The 17,012-nt window shown below is 44.7% G+C and overlaps 1 protein-coding gene across 1 annotated transcript; it reads left to right on the top strand.

Annotated features, from left to right (window-relative positions):
• Positions 1-371: 371 nt before the first annotated feature.
• On the top strand, positions 372-16,591 carry Scgb2a2 (secretoglobin family 2A member 2). The gene is made up of 3 exons (XM_077108613.1): positions 372-426; positions 1,582-1,769; positions 16,538-16,591. Exons 1-3 carry the CDS (start codon positions 372-374, stop codon positions 16,589-16,591), a joined length of 297 nt encoding a protein of 98 aa, XP_076964728.1.
• Positions 16,592-17,012: the final 421 nt, after the last annotated feature.

Raw genomic sequence — 17,012 nt, forward strand, 5'->3', positions numbered from 1 at the left:
AACAGAAGGAGTAGGAAAAGGGATGGAGAAATACAGGGTGAACAAATAAGGTTGACGATGTAAGATTGCTTGTTGTATTTTGCTTATCATTTAGAAAACATCCTCCTCCCTCTTGCCTGTGGCCACGTGTCGTCACTGCAGTCTCAAGATTGCCTTGGTTCCAAAGCCATCGGAGCCTGGCTGCTTCCCCTTGGCACAGGCTGTGGATCCCTGGTCCAATCCCCGGTGGATCCTGTCCCTCCCTCCCTCATTCTTGGGAGGAACTAAGGCAGCTCCCTGGGGAATAAAGAGAGCAGCTGTGGCCACTCAGCCCACAGTGAACTCCTTGATCCTGCCCCCCCTCGGGAACAGCCACCAGGAGCCACCTCGCCATGAAGCTGCTCGCAGTCCTCCTGCTGGCTGCCCTCCCCCTTTACTGCTCTGCAGGTGAGCTCTGTGCAGGGAGGGCTGCCTGTGGGCCGGGGGGAGCCAGGGCCCTGGGGAGGAGTCCTGGTCCCCAGGTCATCCCTAGTACAAAAGGTCTGGGTTTCATGGCCCTAAAATTCAACATTACTCCAGACAACCAAAGAGGCAGCTCCCTCCAGGCCTTTATCCCCGCTTTACGGCCTCGTGTGTCAGGACCAATCCAGCTGTCCCACTTAGGTCCCAGCGACAGTGAAGACAAGTGAAAGCCTCAGGGATGAATATTCCAATTAGACATTTCGGAGGGACAAAGGGAAGATGATTCATGGCCCCATGGCATTAGACCCGGTGGGTTCCCGGAAAGAGGCATCACGTATCATCTTAAATATGGAAGGAAAAGGCAGCCCTGTGGGAGGGCAGGCTCAGGCACGGGACCCCGCACCAGGCAACCTGGAGCTACACTGCAGACCTGTGCAGGGCTAGCCTCGCCCTTCCGGGGGCCCTGTAGCTCCCAGTTGCCCCAGAATGTGGTGGGCCCACATACGCTTTGTATGTAGTGTGTTTTTCCAGTTTCCAGCCTTGTTGATGAGGTCTACCTTGTTCCCAAAGTGGGGGCATAATGGGGAAGAGGTGCTATAGCTAAAGAAACTAAAGAATTGCAGAGCCCAGGGCACCAGCAGCTCAGGTGGAGGCAAGTGCTAAGCTTCCCCCCCACACACACAGGTTGGGCACGTGAGATCGCTTCATGTACAAGTTGTTTTTTATGTTGCTTATTGATGCAGAGTGGAGATAGAGTGAACACGGTAATGGCAAGTATTTTAAACCCAACAATTCTAGGACTCTTGAAAAACCTATTAGTGTCGCGTGGCATGATGTTGAATTCAGAAAGAGCTCTCTGTGCAGTAAGTGCTACACACTGGACTTTCTCCCCTTTGAAGGACTGAGAACCATGTTGGCACAGGGTTTGCCTTCTCCAGGGTTCCTGAGGGGAGGGCCTGTAGGGAACCTCAGAGCCTGTAGGGAACTCCCTGTCCTAGCATTGGGAGCTCTGGACTGTTCCCCATGAGCTCTCTGAGTCCACGTATCTCCTGGGATGTTCATGGATGACGGACATCCCAGGTACTCCCCCTCATGGGGTCACCGCCAGTCGTGAGCCAAGTTCTGATGTTTTCTTCCCAGGCGCTGGCTGCCAACTTCTCAAGGACGTTATTGCAAAGGCCATTAATTCTCAAGTATCTCTAGAAGAATACAAGGCTGATCTCCAGGAGTTTTTGCACAGTGAGGCAGACAGAAAGGCCGTGGGGCAATTCAAACAATGTTTTCTCAACCAATCCAGTGAAACTCTGGGCAACGTTCAACTGATGATGGTAAGTTGGGGTTCTAGGTTTGTGAAATCACTGACTGGGAACAGCAGTCTCTGATCTTGTGATTTTAATAATATCAAAGCTGTTGGCGCAGTGCTTTTTAAAAAAATACTATGTATTTAAGGGGTGTTAATGAATCTTTGATCTTCAAGAAAACCATTCAAAATCTGAAAGATAATTTACCAACTTTCTTTGACAATCGTCAGGGACTGATAACTAGAAAATGCAAAAACAACCTCAGAGATTGCTTATGTACCTTTCAGTTACTCAAGATACACACACACACACACACACACACACACACACACACATTTTCTAAAAAAGAAAAAAATCTGGTTCTTAGAATGCCCTCACCTTTGCGAGTGATCTACAAATTCAGGTTCCCTCTTGCAAAAGAGCAAATAGTGAAAAAACAATGAGTTCATAAGCATTGTTGGAGGATTCCAGAACATTTGAGTAATAGTTTATATTCCTACTCTTAATTATTTAAAATGCACTTCTACGCAACCAAATTTGTTAGCATCGGTGTGTGAAAATCTTGAAACTTTTTATTTAGCAGCTGAGAAAAACTAGTATAAATCCCAGGTACGAGACACCATGGGGGATGGATTGTTTAAAACAAGAATCAATGACATAAACAATGAGTGTTTCTTTCTAATGACAAACTCCTGATGCTTTTTAGCATTTATTTCATGTATCAACATTCTCTTTGAAGCATTGTATGGTAGAGAACGTAGGAATATATCAAAAGACAGAGGGCAGGCTGAATACCAAGTGCGTTTGAGGGTAGTGGGATTGCTTTTCATCTAAGCCCTGTTAGGTGAATCATTCACGCTCTGGAGCTCCAGCATTTCATGGAGCACCAAAGGAACAGTGGAGGTCCTCAGCTTCTTTTCAGTAGTTCTCACTTCTCAGACCAGAGGGAAACTCAAAAAGTCACCCAAGTTACCTGAGCAGAGATTTTAACAGTTCAGTGTGGAAGAGTGGTGTGCACACAGATCAAATTGTGTCCGCAACAATAATACCTGTGGCACATTTAGTGGAAAGTTGTTTCCAAGAACAATGTTCAATACGCCTCTTGGAGAAATGATTCAGAAATAGCAGCAGTTCTTTGGTATCAATCAGAGTCTCCTGAACAATAGAGCACACGAACAGGTACTCTCGTCTTGCTTCCTGGATTTAATGAAAGGCTTGATGGTTCTTGAGAAACTAAGGTAAATAACAAGTAGATGTTTCGGTTTTGAGTATTTGACTTTGCAGGACAGAGTTGAAAAGCTAATTGAAGTCCCTGCCTTTTTTTTTTTTTTTTTCCAGGAATCAATATATGGCAGTAAATACTGCAGAGCTTTCTAAGTTTCCTCCAGTCCTTTGGCTCAGAGAACTACTGAAGACGGTGATAAAGCGACGACCGATGCTCTTCTATTCTTTCCTATTTTCATCCCTGTACCTGTGACGGCAAGACACTCATTGAAATCTTAAATGCAATTTCATTTCAATAAACTTTCCTGCAAATATAAAGCTTCTTTTTGTTCTCACTTAACATGGGAGGTTTTCTGGCTGAGTGGAGCGGGGCGCATACTAGGATAGAGACTCAATTGGAGTGGGTTGTGTTCCATGCTTTTGTGATTACGTCAGTGTGTATCGGGTGCTGTATATAACTAAATAGAATACATTTTTAAAATATGAAGTTTTCCAAAGAAACACTCTGCACACATACACCCGAGCACTCTCAGGTACGCACACACACACACTCATACACAATTTATTCATACACGATTCATGAAGATCCCCTGTCTGTGGGTTGAGGCCTCTGAAAGTGCTTTGTTCCTTACTGTCTGCCCAAGTATGGGTGCTGTCCCTGGGGAAGGGCTTTTCCTGCCCTCTCACTGACAGAGGACAGGCAGATAGGAACGGTTAGGATACGAGATCAAGGGAATGCGTCTATAAAATATGGGCGTGATAAAAAGAATGCACAAGACTCTTCTCTGCAAAAAAGCCAAGAGAAAAAAGTGTAATTCCTAAAAATTTTGTGACACGACCCAGAAAAATACCGTCTGACCCTTTTCTATATACTTAAGGAATTTTAAATATACTTCTAAGGAACCAGGTTTAGGAAACCTTGGGCCTTTTCACTGAGTTCTCATTAAACAGGGTGGACCCCGGTTATGCAACAGCATGGACGATGGAGTGAGTGTTCAACACAAAAAACTCAAGGGTACGGCAATGACCATTTTATCTAATGACCAGGACAGACAGGCTGCTCGATTCTGAGCTCAGCTCCTGCTCAGACTCCCGCATCCACCACTGTCCTCACGTCCACCTGGAGCCCTGCTTCTCATGGCTTATGGTTCAGGAAAGAGGAGGACAGGAAAGGCTCCGTGGAGAGGGTGCTCCTCCTCCCCCACAGAGCTCAGGAGCAGCCCCAGGAAGAGGAGGGGCCAGCTGCGGGGGAAGAGATGGAGGCCTGGGTCCAGGCAGGAAAGCAACGTTCTGCCTCCACTTTAACCCATGTGCATGGATTTAGGCAAATGCTGCATCTGGTGGAGGTAGAAGTGGCACCTGGATTCAGCCGCTTTTCCCAGAATAAGGGAATAGGCTGCCAGTCGCCTGGGAAGGTCACTGTCACCAAGGTGTTTTCAGGTTCCTGCTGAGGACATCCTGAGAAATGAAACGAAGTGTGAGCTCCCGCAGGTCAGCAGTTTCCAATAATGTGTGCTCCAGACACCCAACGCAATAAAAATAGAATCTAGAGGGCTCTTTACTTGTGCATATACCGGAGACCATAGTATCCAGGGGTTGTGGCCAGGTGGTGGGTGAGTTCTGGCTAATGGAACTCAGGGAGGTGACAAACATCATGTCCAGATGTGGCCCATAGAAGCTCCTTCCTCTCTGCCGCCTCTTTCTTTGGACATCTCATGCAGCGTTTCCCCGGTCCTCAGGCACTCAGTGTCAGGAGCCACTCATGACAGGATGCTGGGATCCTGAGTGGCTTCGTGGGCCAGGACCATAGCAGGACTGAGGGCCAGGAGGGGCCTGCTTCAGCTCAGGGTCATGGTCACAATTATACAAGACAGAACTACATTTTCTCCAGGGGGGAGAACATTATCGCTGATGTTATTTAGAAAATCCAGCCCATGGTTACAAGAGAAAGCAGATGTGTTTTATCAATATTTTGATGTACAGTCTCCCCAGGGCACGCCCCTATTCCCTACACCCTGGGGAACCAGTTCCCCTGGCCCCCTGGAAACTCCGGGGCGTCTTGTGTCCATCACCTCTGAGGGAAAAGCTATGCTGGACTGAGATGTGATAATAATGAGTCCCGAGCATGGAAACCACTGAGATCATATAAGAATAGGTAGAAAGAAGACATTCCTGTGTGCTGAGGACAAGAGCAGCGATTCAGAAAGTCCCCAGGCAACTGACCCTGATTTCCTGCTTTCCCTGTCTCTGAGCAGATTTAGTGAAAAGCACACAATTCAACACCTCAAAGTTGTTTGAAACATCTTTACTTGCATTTTAACACATGGAAATGTGCAGTGCACAGTAGGTTTTTGTGGGAGGCCATCCTCGCACGTGATTTGAGTTACCTCCCTGGCTGGGTGAGAGGCGCTTAGACACAGCTTTCCCCACCCTTCTCCAGGTCCGAGGGCGTGTCTGTGCAGAGGCGTGTCTGGCCACTGTCCCGAAGACCCAATCGTCGCCCCTGACCTTGGGATGCTGCCCCCCTTAATCTTCATTAGATGGATTTTCCCCAGAATTTTTTTGTTCCCCAATAAAAGCCCACTCCCTGGCATGTTTCTCTCTCTCTCTCTCTCTCTCTCTCTCTCTCTCTCTCTCTCTCTCTCTCGCTAGTCTCTTCTGTAAACCTCGCCACCTCATTAGGTGGCTTGAGGCTGGAGCTGGGAAGAGCCGTCCTGGAGTTAGTTTTAAAGGTAATTAGAATCCTGTCTCTTTAATTTAAAACTCCCTAGTGTTTTCTCACGACTCGAACCTTCTTTCATGAAGCCAGCGCGGGTCGCGGGCTAGAGGTTTTCTTAAACCCCTTTTTACTCTCCTTCATATCTCTTCCTTCCTTGGTCTTTCCTCCAATGTCCCTTTGGAAAGGCTGTAGGTACTCTGACCTTGGAAATAGACAGGGAAGCCTTCCCTGGTGAGCAAACTCCTGGTGGGGAACTGGTGCCCTGATTCCCATGAGTGGGAGGAGAGGCGCTTAAGACAACTAGGCGGATGCACCACCTGGTTTACACAGTGACATCCTCTGAAGGAGAGAGGCTCTGTGTTTGCACTAACCTGGACCTTATCTCAGCTAGCACTCAGGGTGAAGGGAATACTGGTCAAAGTGTCGTCACTGGTGGTGGGTGATATGTAACCTTTTGGGTTAATAAAGACGATGGCAGAGAGGGGTGAGCATTCTTTTGTCTGCCATCCTTCTGTCTGTTTACACCTTCCCTGTCTGTCCTTTGTGCACCTCCTCCACAAGTCTCCCCGCACAGGTGTTCCTTTACAAAAGGCCTTCTTGGGATACTTTCATATCAACTTTTACCTCCTATCACCCCTTCTTGCCTCTTGTGAATACTGAACATTGAGTGTGAGAACTATGAAGAGGAAAGTTATCCGTGTTATCCAGACATATGCACGTACACAAATGTGCATAATATGTCTCCATATACATTAAAAACTTTCATAATTCTTGGTCTTCAGAACCCCTGATGTTCTTAAAAGTCATTGAAGAATCAATCTGCTTTTGTTTACATCCGTTATATCTATCAATATGTAGCACATTCCAAATTAAAATGGAAAAATGAGTAAATATTCCTTTAAGCATAAGAATAATAAATTTATGCTTTGAATAAAATTGCATAAATTGTAAAAATAGTTATATAGTCATAAACAACAACACAATGTAATGAATTTATGCTTTGAATAAAATTGCATCTATTTGTAAAAATAGTTATATAGTCATAAACAACAACACAATGTGTGTTAAGTGTACAATTGTTTAGATTTTTCAAGCCTCATTTATATGAACCTCACTAATACACAGTTAGATTCTCATATATGATTCTTGGTTGACATATTGTTGTGTCTCACATCCTCTGGAAACTTTGCAAAGTACTTACAAGACAATGAAAGGGACCTGGCAAAATAAAGTGATTGTTTTACTTTGTATTGATGTATAATAATTATGCAGAAAGGTGGGTTTGTAGTGACATATGCACACATGCACATAACATCCCTTCATCCACTTCTTTTCCCTGTACCTCCTCATTTGATTAAAAAGTACTATCTCTGTAAAAGCATCTTGGGGACATCCAGCAGTCTCTGAACTCTGCGTTGACAACCACAGAATTACATAGATTTAAATGAATAAAGAAGAAAATTTCTCCTCTGCAACCAAGTAAGGTCACACATTAACCATAAACATGGAATTTCAGGAACAAAAGTTCATGTAATATCAAAAACTACCAATACCATCATCTTGGAAAATAGTTATTTATTCTGAACAGCACTCACCCCACCCCTCCACCACCAGCCCACAGACCAAGCCCCCAGGCCTCCACTATCTAAGGAGCAGGTTCCCCCAGCTGGATTTCAGGTGGCTGGGCTTTCCCCTGCCTGTCAAGTTCACCTTGTGTGGCTCCCAGCATGCAGCCTAGTCAGGACTTAGGTTGCTTTGACCTTGCACAAAGTTGCTAAGGGCTGGCTCTTCACTCCAGCCTGGATGCTTTCCTTATTTCTCTTCATGCCAAGCCCTGAATGCTCATGTGGTGGCATTTTTCATGCTCTATAATCTTTTAAGCAAAGTTCTACACAAGCCCCTGTGTACATCTAGATCCAAAGCATTGTTATTTACTTATATTCAATTCAATGGAGGTAAATCAATCTCTTTACGCATCTGCCTTCTCCACAAGATTGAAGACTGTTGGCTGCATGGATGGGCTTTTTTTTTCTTTTCATCTTTTCAAATTTAACTCTGACCAAAGGCCCCCAGAAAGAGTATTTCTGGAAAATAATGTAATTTTGCAACTAAACTAAATTTTGCAACTAAACTAATTTTGCAACTAAAATGTAGTCTCCATTCACTGAGCCCGACAATGTAGAACATGGAATCTCTCTGAATGTTTGCCATATGCTATAGGTCCCTGGAGGAGAGCTTACTGCCATCCCCAGGAGCACAGCCCCTATGGGTTTCCTGGAGTTCAACTGCCCCGTTCCTCCCTTCTTGTTAAAAGAGGGCTCTGCATTATCCTGCCAGGTGCACATAACAGCTATCTCTCTGGATTTCATTCTTGTGGAGCAAAATACAAAAAATTGAGAGGCCCACAGGATGGGAAAATAAACAAACATGAGACTGAATCTGAGCAGGAATCCATAAGGGTTCATGAACCAAGGGCACAGGAGAGGGTATATGAGACGATGGTGTTGGTGTGAAAGAAAAAGGAGCAACTATGAGATGAAAATAGAGAGGGAGGGAAAAGGCACAAGCACGCCCTAATTGGAAGAAATGAGAGGGCCTGGATTTGTGCATCATGATAAAGGAATCATCTGAACAAGGCAGAGTGTCCACTGCTCTACACATTTGCTGTTGTGGAGAAAATGTAGTCTCCATTCACTGAGCCTGACAAACACCCATTACGCTTCCACAGCTAACACAATTCATAGAACCTAGAAATGAACAATGGTGAGCAGACCCTAAATCCTTGACACTACTGACTGGCCTCTCTGCCTCTCTGCTGTGGTCAGGACACGTGACTAGCTATGTCGTCTGGACAAATTCTGACCTGGCTAGTGGGAGGTGGCACTATTTTTCTTCCTTAAATGATACTGCTCCTTCTTTTCCAGTTTATTTTCCAACAGTCTTCCTTGATTATAATCCTGTTGTCACCATTTCCAAAACTTAGAAGATTCAAATTTATCAGTACAGTAGCCAATGTCAACAGGCTATCTTGAAATAAATTTTAAAAAAAAATAACTGTCTCAATATCACAAACCTGGGATCAGTGATCCATGCACATGGCTGCAATGAACATCTATCGAACTCGTTGCCTGAGATTATGTGAAGAACACAGAATGAAAATGAGGTTAATCTCTGTCCATCTAGTTCAGAAATCCCCCAAAATCAAATGAAAATGAAATCAAAATGGCAACCAAAAGACACAGAAATATACTCAATCAGGTCCTTTAAACCAGAAAGTAACAATTTGTTAGAAGTATTCAGATCTTGGCAGATACAGAATGAGCAGGATGAAATCTAAAAGAAATAAGAATGGAGAAAAATTGAGTCCTGGAGAAAAAGAGATTCAGATGAGGACTTTTTCTAGAAAAAAAGTGGAAACGCAATTTAGAGCGGGTCTCAGATAGGTATTGGAGGTGGAAATGGGAAAAACGTGAGGTTAAATACACAATCAGACATGCACAACCAACTTATCCCAGATCTTCTGTCTTTGCCCCAAATGTGGCTTCTCCTTACTGCGGACTGATGGGGAAGAAATTAAACAACTGGTTATCTTTAGGTGCATTAAGTCATAAGGTCAGGCAACCAGGCTGACAGGGAAAACCCACTCTGGAAAAAGAACCTATGGGGTGAGAGGAAATCTCAGTGTAGTTTCCGTTGCATTTCCCTCATTGCTATTGAGATTTCATCTCACTCCAGTCAGATGGCGGTTATCAAGAAAACAAGTAATGACAAATGTCGGCAAGGACGTGGCGGGAAATGGTGCACTCCTACATTGTGCGACTGAAAATTAGTACAGCCAATCTGGAAAGCAGTACGGAGAGTCCTCAAAAACCTAGGAACGATGAATAGGAAAGAACAAATCCTATCGGGAAGTACATCTATAATACATCAATAAAAAAAATGTGGGGAAAAAAAACAAGGAATGGAACATGTGATCAGCAATCCCACTCTCTGGCATGTATCCAACAGTACTAAAACCAGCAAACCATAGTGATACAGTCACATCAGTGTTGACAGCAGCACAATTCGCCACAGCCAAGTCAGGGAACCAGCCCAGATGTCCATCAAGAGACAAACGGATAGAGATCACGTGGTATATAACGCAAGGGAGTTTTATTCAATCATAAAAAAGAATGAAACGATGTCACTTGATGGTCAGCGGATGGAACTAGAGGACATCATGCTAAATGAACTAAGTTAGACTCAGGAAGTCAGGGGACAAAGGTTCTCTTTTATATGCAGAAGCCAGAGCTAAATAGGGGCAAAATGAGAAAATGGTAGAGGTAGGGCATTGAGGGGAAGCAGAGAGTGGAGGGAAAGAGGAAGGACTGCAAATGAATCAGAGCAAATTATATTCCATGCTTATATCATTACGTCAAAGTGAACCTAAATGTTGTGTACAACTATAATGAATTTTTAGATTTTTAAAACAAATTTAAAGCAGCTTAAAAAAAAAAAAAAGCATTTTGTTAATTGTAGGTGGACACAATACCTTTATTATTATTTATTTCTTTTTATGTGGTGCTGAGGATTGAACCCAGTGCCTCACCTGTGCTAGGTGAGCACTCTAACCCTGGACCACAACCCCAGCCCCTAAAGCAGCTTTTAAAAAGAACACATGGGCCCTATCTGGCACCCAGTGGGTATAATCTAAACAGGTTTTTTTTTTATTATTTTTATTTTTTAGCCAATTGGAAATTAATTTTCTGACCTACAGAGAGTCGATAGTTGTGCTCTTTGTTTCCCACAACATGATACCAAAAATACCTAACTATGTCTATAAATGAAGCAGCTATCCACACAGGATTGATAGGGAAATACCATGCACCAGTGAGGCTGCAATAAGAGACATTCCTTGAAGGAATGACCCCGGAACTCCAGGGCGTTCTGCAGGCCTGTGATCCCAGGGGTTAGGGGACTGATGCCAAGACAGCGTATTTGTGGTATGAGATGGAATGAGATTAACAAAGGCAACACAAATGGTTCCTATTGTCCTCATCACTGAAAGGACTTTGGAGGAAGAGAGATCTCTTCTCTTGCCAATTATGTAATTAAGGAAGAGAACTAGTCTGAGGGATCCTAAGTCTCACCTCAGGAGTTTTCTGGTCCATTTCAAAAGGCCTCGGGTTATTTGTTCTGCTCCTCCTTGCAGTTCTTCCAGATCTCGGGAGAATTAAGGTGCCCTTTGCTCCCTAGGATAACAGTGGAAGAATCTGCCTGTTTTCATCTGGCTGACCTGTGCCTGTATTTTGCAGAAGACTCAGCCTCCCCAGGTGGGAGCTTCCCCTGATGTTTGGGGCTTGCCCTCTCCTGGTCTTTGGTTCACAGCCTGGGGCGGGTTGACAGCCAGCTGCTGCCTTCTTACACAGCCACCTCCTGCTGTGGGGTGGCCCAGACAGGTTGATTGGGCCTGCCAGGCAGTGCTGCCTGTGAGTCCCTAGGGGGACAGGTGTCCTGACAGGAGCCTGCTGCTGCTCTGGAAGCCATGACTCCAGCTGCTTAGCACTAAGGATACAAGGAGAGTCCTTGGCTTCAAGGATTTTCTGCATGCTGCATAATAACTCAAAGCCGCTGGAACACTACCCGGATGTCTCATGAGTCAAGGATGATTTCATGTCAGAATCCGCACTGGTGTGAATACAGCCTGCACATCGTTGTGATATTGGGAGGACTTTGGGGCATTTCGGAAGTGTCCTTGTAATTTCTTCTTCCGTGTTTCTTCACCAGTGTTAACACATTACACTCTGGGACTGGCATAGAATATATGGTTGGATTTCACTTTCAAAGCTGGGGTACTGACTGGAAAATTGGTTCTTCGTCCTACTCTTTGATGAGAGGAACCGAACCAAGTTGTTTTTATTACTAAAGCAAGTGGTGTTCGATGTCAACAGTAAATGTAACAGTGGACAGGTGGCTCTTCTACTCTGCAGATCATCACAATGTTCCTAAGAGTTCCAAATTATTTCCAAACCCAGAGACATGAAAATATGTGCTCAACATGAATTAAATCACATTCTGCTGTCATATATAGCAAATTAGAATAAGTTAAAAAAAAAAAAAAGATTGAGTCTTACCAATAGAGGAGGAGCAGGCCCTCTGGAGAGTATGCATGTAATAGCTGGGGCATGAGAGTGACAGCAGTTGTCATAGGACATCAATTAGCAGATGGATGGGGGTCACCAAAACCTAGGTTTTCCCCACATTTTAGTGGGACTGGCATTAGGAACAGCACAAATAGGGAAGAGCACACAATAAGAAGCTGTTGTCTTGGATAATTCAACAGCAAACCAAGCATTTCTGATTTTTCATTCCTTCTTTTTCTTGGGGTATGACATACAAAAGGTATTGAAATACTACAGTATCATACGTTCATGGTAAGATTTGGTGCATGAGGTGAAGGAAACTCTCAGGTTTGCAAAGACCTTCCCATAGTAAGGACTCACTCTGCAAATCAGAGCTTCCAGCAAGAACTCTGAATGTGCATTCTGTCTGCTCGGGTGTGGCAGGTGGTCGTGTGGACGTGAGTGACCACATTGGCTCATTTACTGCCCTGGAAAACTTGGCAAGATTCTCACAGGTTCAGCAGAGAACATGAAAGAATCAATACAACCTATCCTGAAGTTGGCAAGTTAAGATACTTGTTTGATGTGAGCAGCAGTGAGGATGGGTACAGATTTCAATAGAGACCCAAACTATGGGATTCACGTTTGGATCATGATGAATATATACACAAGGCAGTTACAAATGAATCCCTTCATGAGCCAAATGTAACCTTTTAAATTCTTATAGATCCATGGATTACATTGTTTATTGCTGAAGTAATTTAATTTTTTTCATCATCTATTACCTTTGATGACACCGTGTACCTGAATTCCCTTTTCATATCCCAAACACCAGCCAAGAATGAGAACAAGCCTGGGCCAGAGTGTCAAGATCCACCTAGTCTGAAGGACACTGGCTTTCTCTTCTACACACTGGGGACGAGGGCAGAAAGATGTTCTCTTAGAAAGCCGCTTTTTGCATGTACAAGGGACAGTTGCTCTTTGAGATTCTGGTGATATGAGCAAACTAAGCAAGGTAAACTGATGCTACGGTTCTTGCAGCTTGATACATGAAACCCATATCTCAGGAGCGACTGTGCAGAGGACACCTGTCATTCGTCCTTGCAAGGAAACACAGGAAAAAACACTGAGGGAGAGGAGTCACTCCCTGGCAAAGCACCTGGAGGGGTGGAGGGGCTATTTGTCCAGCAATGGCCCCTGGACTCTCCTTGAGCAGCAGTGCTCTCCTGTGAGCTTCCCAGTGTACCACAGGTTTCACTCTCCATCAAAGAGAGGCGCTCTCTTTGGCCTCTCAGAATCTACCCCACTGCCCTGCACAGCTGGGCTGCAGACATGACCCATCTTGTGGATGTTAACTCTGAAAATACTTAACACATGAATGGACCACCACGAGGGGTTTTCTGTGCTCTTTTGTTTAATTTGAGGCAAAGTCTTGCTAAGTTGCCTCGGCTGGCCTCAAACTCCTTAACTCAAACAATCCCCCCCCATCTGGGATTACAGGTGCATGCCACTGCTCCCACCTGGAGAGCATGGGTTTTGTTGTAGTGACCTCGATCACTTCTTTGAATGTCTCTCAGCTAAATACTACAAATGACATTGCTAGGGGCCACTGGAAAGTCTTCTCAATGATTTCTCGTTTGTTGCTCAATTGCCGCAGTCTCTGGCACGAGCCACCACACAGCTTGTAGATTCAAACAGCAATTCTTTATTCCCGATCTCACACTGGCCTTCTACAAACACGTTCTGGGGGAATCCACGTTCTCTGCCCAAATCCACACCTCCACTGGGCTTCTGTCTCCCAAAATATATTGTCTGACCCTAAGAACTCAAGAGGAACTCAGCAGCAGGATACACCCTATTCTAAAGGGGGAACACCCTAATCTCCTATTATGCTAAACCACCCTATTCTAAAGGGGGAACACCCTAATCTCCTATTATGCTCAACCGGGGACACCCTAAACACGGATCCGCCCTGGTCCTTGAGCAAGGTCACCTTTCAGGAGTCCTTCCACTAGACAGCATGGGAGTAGCTGGCAAGGAAATTGTCATACCTATTTGGCTGATGGCTCCCAGCAATGTATTCCTTAGGCTCTATGAAAAGCAGTGATGGAGAAAATAATTGTTGGAGAAAATCTTTGAGTACCACAAAATAACGCTTACATTGAAAGAAGTCTAGAGGTTCGCATGTTCAGAGTCAATCTGCTGCGTTACCATGCACACTGAGCATGGGCAGGCTTCTTGTCTTTGATCAACTAAAATAAAAATGATATGAAAGAAGAGGTAGCTGTGAAGATCAGGGCAACCCCAAGATATGTTAATGGTAACAGTCTGTATGGCCATTCGGAAGTTGGATGGATCCTTCAAAGGTTCTCATCCAGAGGGACAAGGTTGCAGGTTGGAAGTCAATGCCACAGAGTCCTTGTTGTGTTCTCTCTGTCAGAGTGACATGTGTGAGCCACACATCCTGCTGAGGACAGAAATGCAGAGACTCTGTGTGCCTCAGGGATCAATAATGCCTATGGAACCCACCACCCACTTGCTCCTAAGTTTCCATATCCATTATGAAAACCATACTAAAGGTCCCTTCTCTTTGACCATAAAATGATAAATTAAGGCATTGAAAATAAATTATTTTATTTGGAACCACAGCCAAATTCAGAAACTTGCTCTTTTAGCCTTTAGGATTAACAAATATTCCTTGTTGACAAATGAGATTTAGTTGGGAATCTTTTATTTTGTTTGCCTTCTTTCTACTGCTTCCTTTGTTACCTAAGTGTAACTGACATTTTCTGCCAGACACTGGGCTCAGTGCTTTTCCTCTATTAATTCATTATGACTTACATGGATCCTAGGAGGTGGGCATTATTATCATCAGCCTTATTTCAAAGAAGAGAAAACTGAGCTTGTGAGGCTAAGTGACAAGCTGAAGACCCACCAGCAGAAAACGCCACTGAGTTCTAACCCCCGTGGTCTGGCAGCAGGGCTGGGCACTTCTCCCCTCATCCCACAGTGAATATGTTCTCCCATGGAAAGACTCAGGGGCAAGTCAGAAGTCAAAACAAAGCGCACCCAGCCCTGCTAGAACTCCGACAGGACCTATGTTGAATGTGGTGAACACTTTGAAAAAATGGTCTTTTTCAAGAACGTCATATACTAGAGATCAAGAGCCTCTTTCACTTGGTGTCTTTCAATTAGTAACATGCTTTTTCAGAGTAATCTGTACCTTTGAATAACTCACATCTTTTAGCACTGGATAAACTCACCTTGCCTACCTGAGCCATGGAGGATTGCTCCATTCACCGTGTGCAAACGATGCCGGCTGCATTCACTTTGGGGCGATCAGGAATAAAGCAACTTGTAGACTGGTGTATTGTATTTATACAGTTGGGTCCTCAAAAATCCACGCAGCCATCCTGTGTCTTCAGATCCACTTGTTTAATCCACTTCAATATCATGCCCTTTTCCAAGGGAAGGATGACCCAGTGACACCGTGTTTGCCGTTTTCTATTAGTCTTGTAATTTTTCTCATCTTTTCTTTCCTCGTCTTTTTCCATGTGTTTTGATGACTTTCTGTATTGATATGCACTGATTCTGTTCTTTCTTTTGGGGGACACCCTTAGGGTTCTTGATGTGTTGGTAGTTACCATGGGGCTTGTGTAAGACGTAAAGTTTATTCTAAGACAATAAAAAATAAGTGAAATTGCATGCAAACCCTCCACTTCCTGCTATCCTTGCCACCACTGAGGCTAATTCGTGTTGCCTTGTAGCATATACATAGTCAAATTCATTTTTAATTCTTTAACTTTTCCATAAGAAGGAAAAGAAATTTTCTAGCCCCTGTTCCAGGACTACTGTCTTCTGTATTTGCCGATGAACTCATCACAGCAAACTCTCTTCTTTCTCATCAATCACGTGACCCTTTGGTATCCATTTGATTTATATGAACGCACTCCTTTAGCCCTTCTTGTAAGGCAGGCAGAGTGGTGTTCATGAGTGGATGGACGATCGCAGCTTCTCTTTCTCTGGGAATTGACCGACTCTCCTTTATGCCGGATCATCAGTTTTGCTACATGGACAATTCTTAGTGCACAGTTTTCCTTGTTCTTTCAGCACATGGAATATGACCTCCAACCCCTTCTGCCGACAAATCCACTCATTGTCTTATGGAGATTCCCTTTTATATGTCATTTTGTGCCTCTTTGAAAATTCTCTTCAGACACTTTAAGGTGTGTGTGTGTGTGTCTGAGTGTGTGTGTATGTGTGAAGGTGGTGAGAGAATGGGATCCAAGAAAGAGGATAGGTTTGTTTTTGTTGATCCAAGATGCAAATAAAACCCACCTGTTGGGGGGGGTTCGAAGCAGGTGGTTTTATCATCTGCTCTCCCATAGCCCCAGGGCAACCCTCACCTACGTGCCTCCAGAATTGTTCTCCTTTTGTCAGAACCCACTGTGCCTGGAAATGAGACACATCCGTAAAAACCCAAAGCTCAGAAGTGAACTGAAACTGCAGGAATCATTTTCTAGTGGAACTGGAAGGTCACCTGCAGGACAGGCCGAGTTGCCTCAGGGCTGTCCCCCTGGGACGCGCTCCACTCAGGATGCAGGGAGGAGGCTTGGGGATTGACACTGGGGGATGGGTTTCCTCAGGAAGGAGGGCCACAAGCCAGACATCACGATCTGCCAAGGGCCTCTGTGGGCAGGGCCAGTTACGCTCACCAGGCACAAATAGCCCTGGGCTCACTGGCCCTCCAGCCTCCTGAGGTGGAATTCAGATCCCTCATCCTTGTTAAAGCTCAAGGCAAGTAAGGCACCATGAGGCTGTCTGTGTCCCTCCTGCTGGTCACTCTGACCCTTGGCTTCTTTGAGGGTGAGTATCACTTGTGATCAGCCCAGAACCAGCCTCTGGTAAGTTCCTTTCTCTGAACACTAATAAATACATTTGGGGTGAGATGGTGGTAAGGAAGAGAGCAGAATTTGAAACTTCCTCATGAGCCTTGAACTAGACCCCCAATTGTGAACCCCCAATTGTGAACTAACCCCTGAGATGGCAGCGCTACTTGGATCGATTTCCTAACACTTCAGTTGTTAACAAGGAAATCACTGAAGGCGGGTTTCAGGAATTGTGCTGCGTGTACTCTCACCGCTGGACTCGGGCGTGTGTTCCAGAAGCAACATGATGCGATGGAATGTGGTCTCTGCCCCTGACCTTCAATCCTAGGCCAAGTGC

This window comes from Callospermophilus lateralis, chromosome 2 (genome assembly GCF_048772815.1).
Source record: "Callospermophilus lateralis isolate mCalLat2 chromosome 2, mCalLat2.hap1, whole genome shotgun sequence".
NCBI lineage: Eukaryota > Metazoa > Chordata > Mammalia > Rodentia > Sciuridae > Callospermophilus > Callospermophilus lateralis.

Excerpts from the sequence above, each read along its gene's own strand:
- Scgb2a2 (XM_077108613.1), top strand. The coding sequence starts at position 372 with ATGAAGCTGCTCGCAGTCCTCCTGCTGGCTGCCCTCCCCCTTTACTGC. Across the intron at positions 427-1,581 it reads CCCCCTTTACTGCTCTGCAG|GCGCTGGCTGCCAACTTCTC; the intron begins GTGAGCTCTGTG and ends TTTTCTTCCCAG. Across the intron at positions 1,770-16,537 it reads GCAACGTTCAACTGATGATG|CCTCCTGAGGTGGAATTCAG; the intron begins GTAAGTTGGGGT and ends CTGGCCCTCCAG.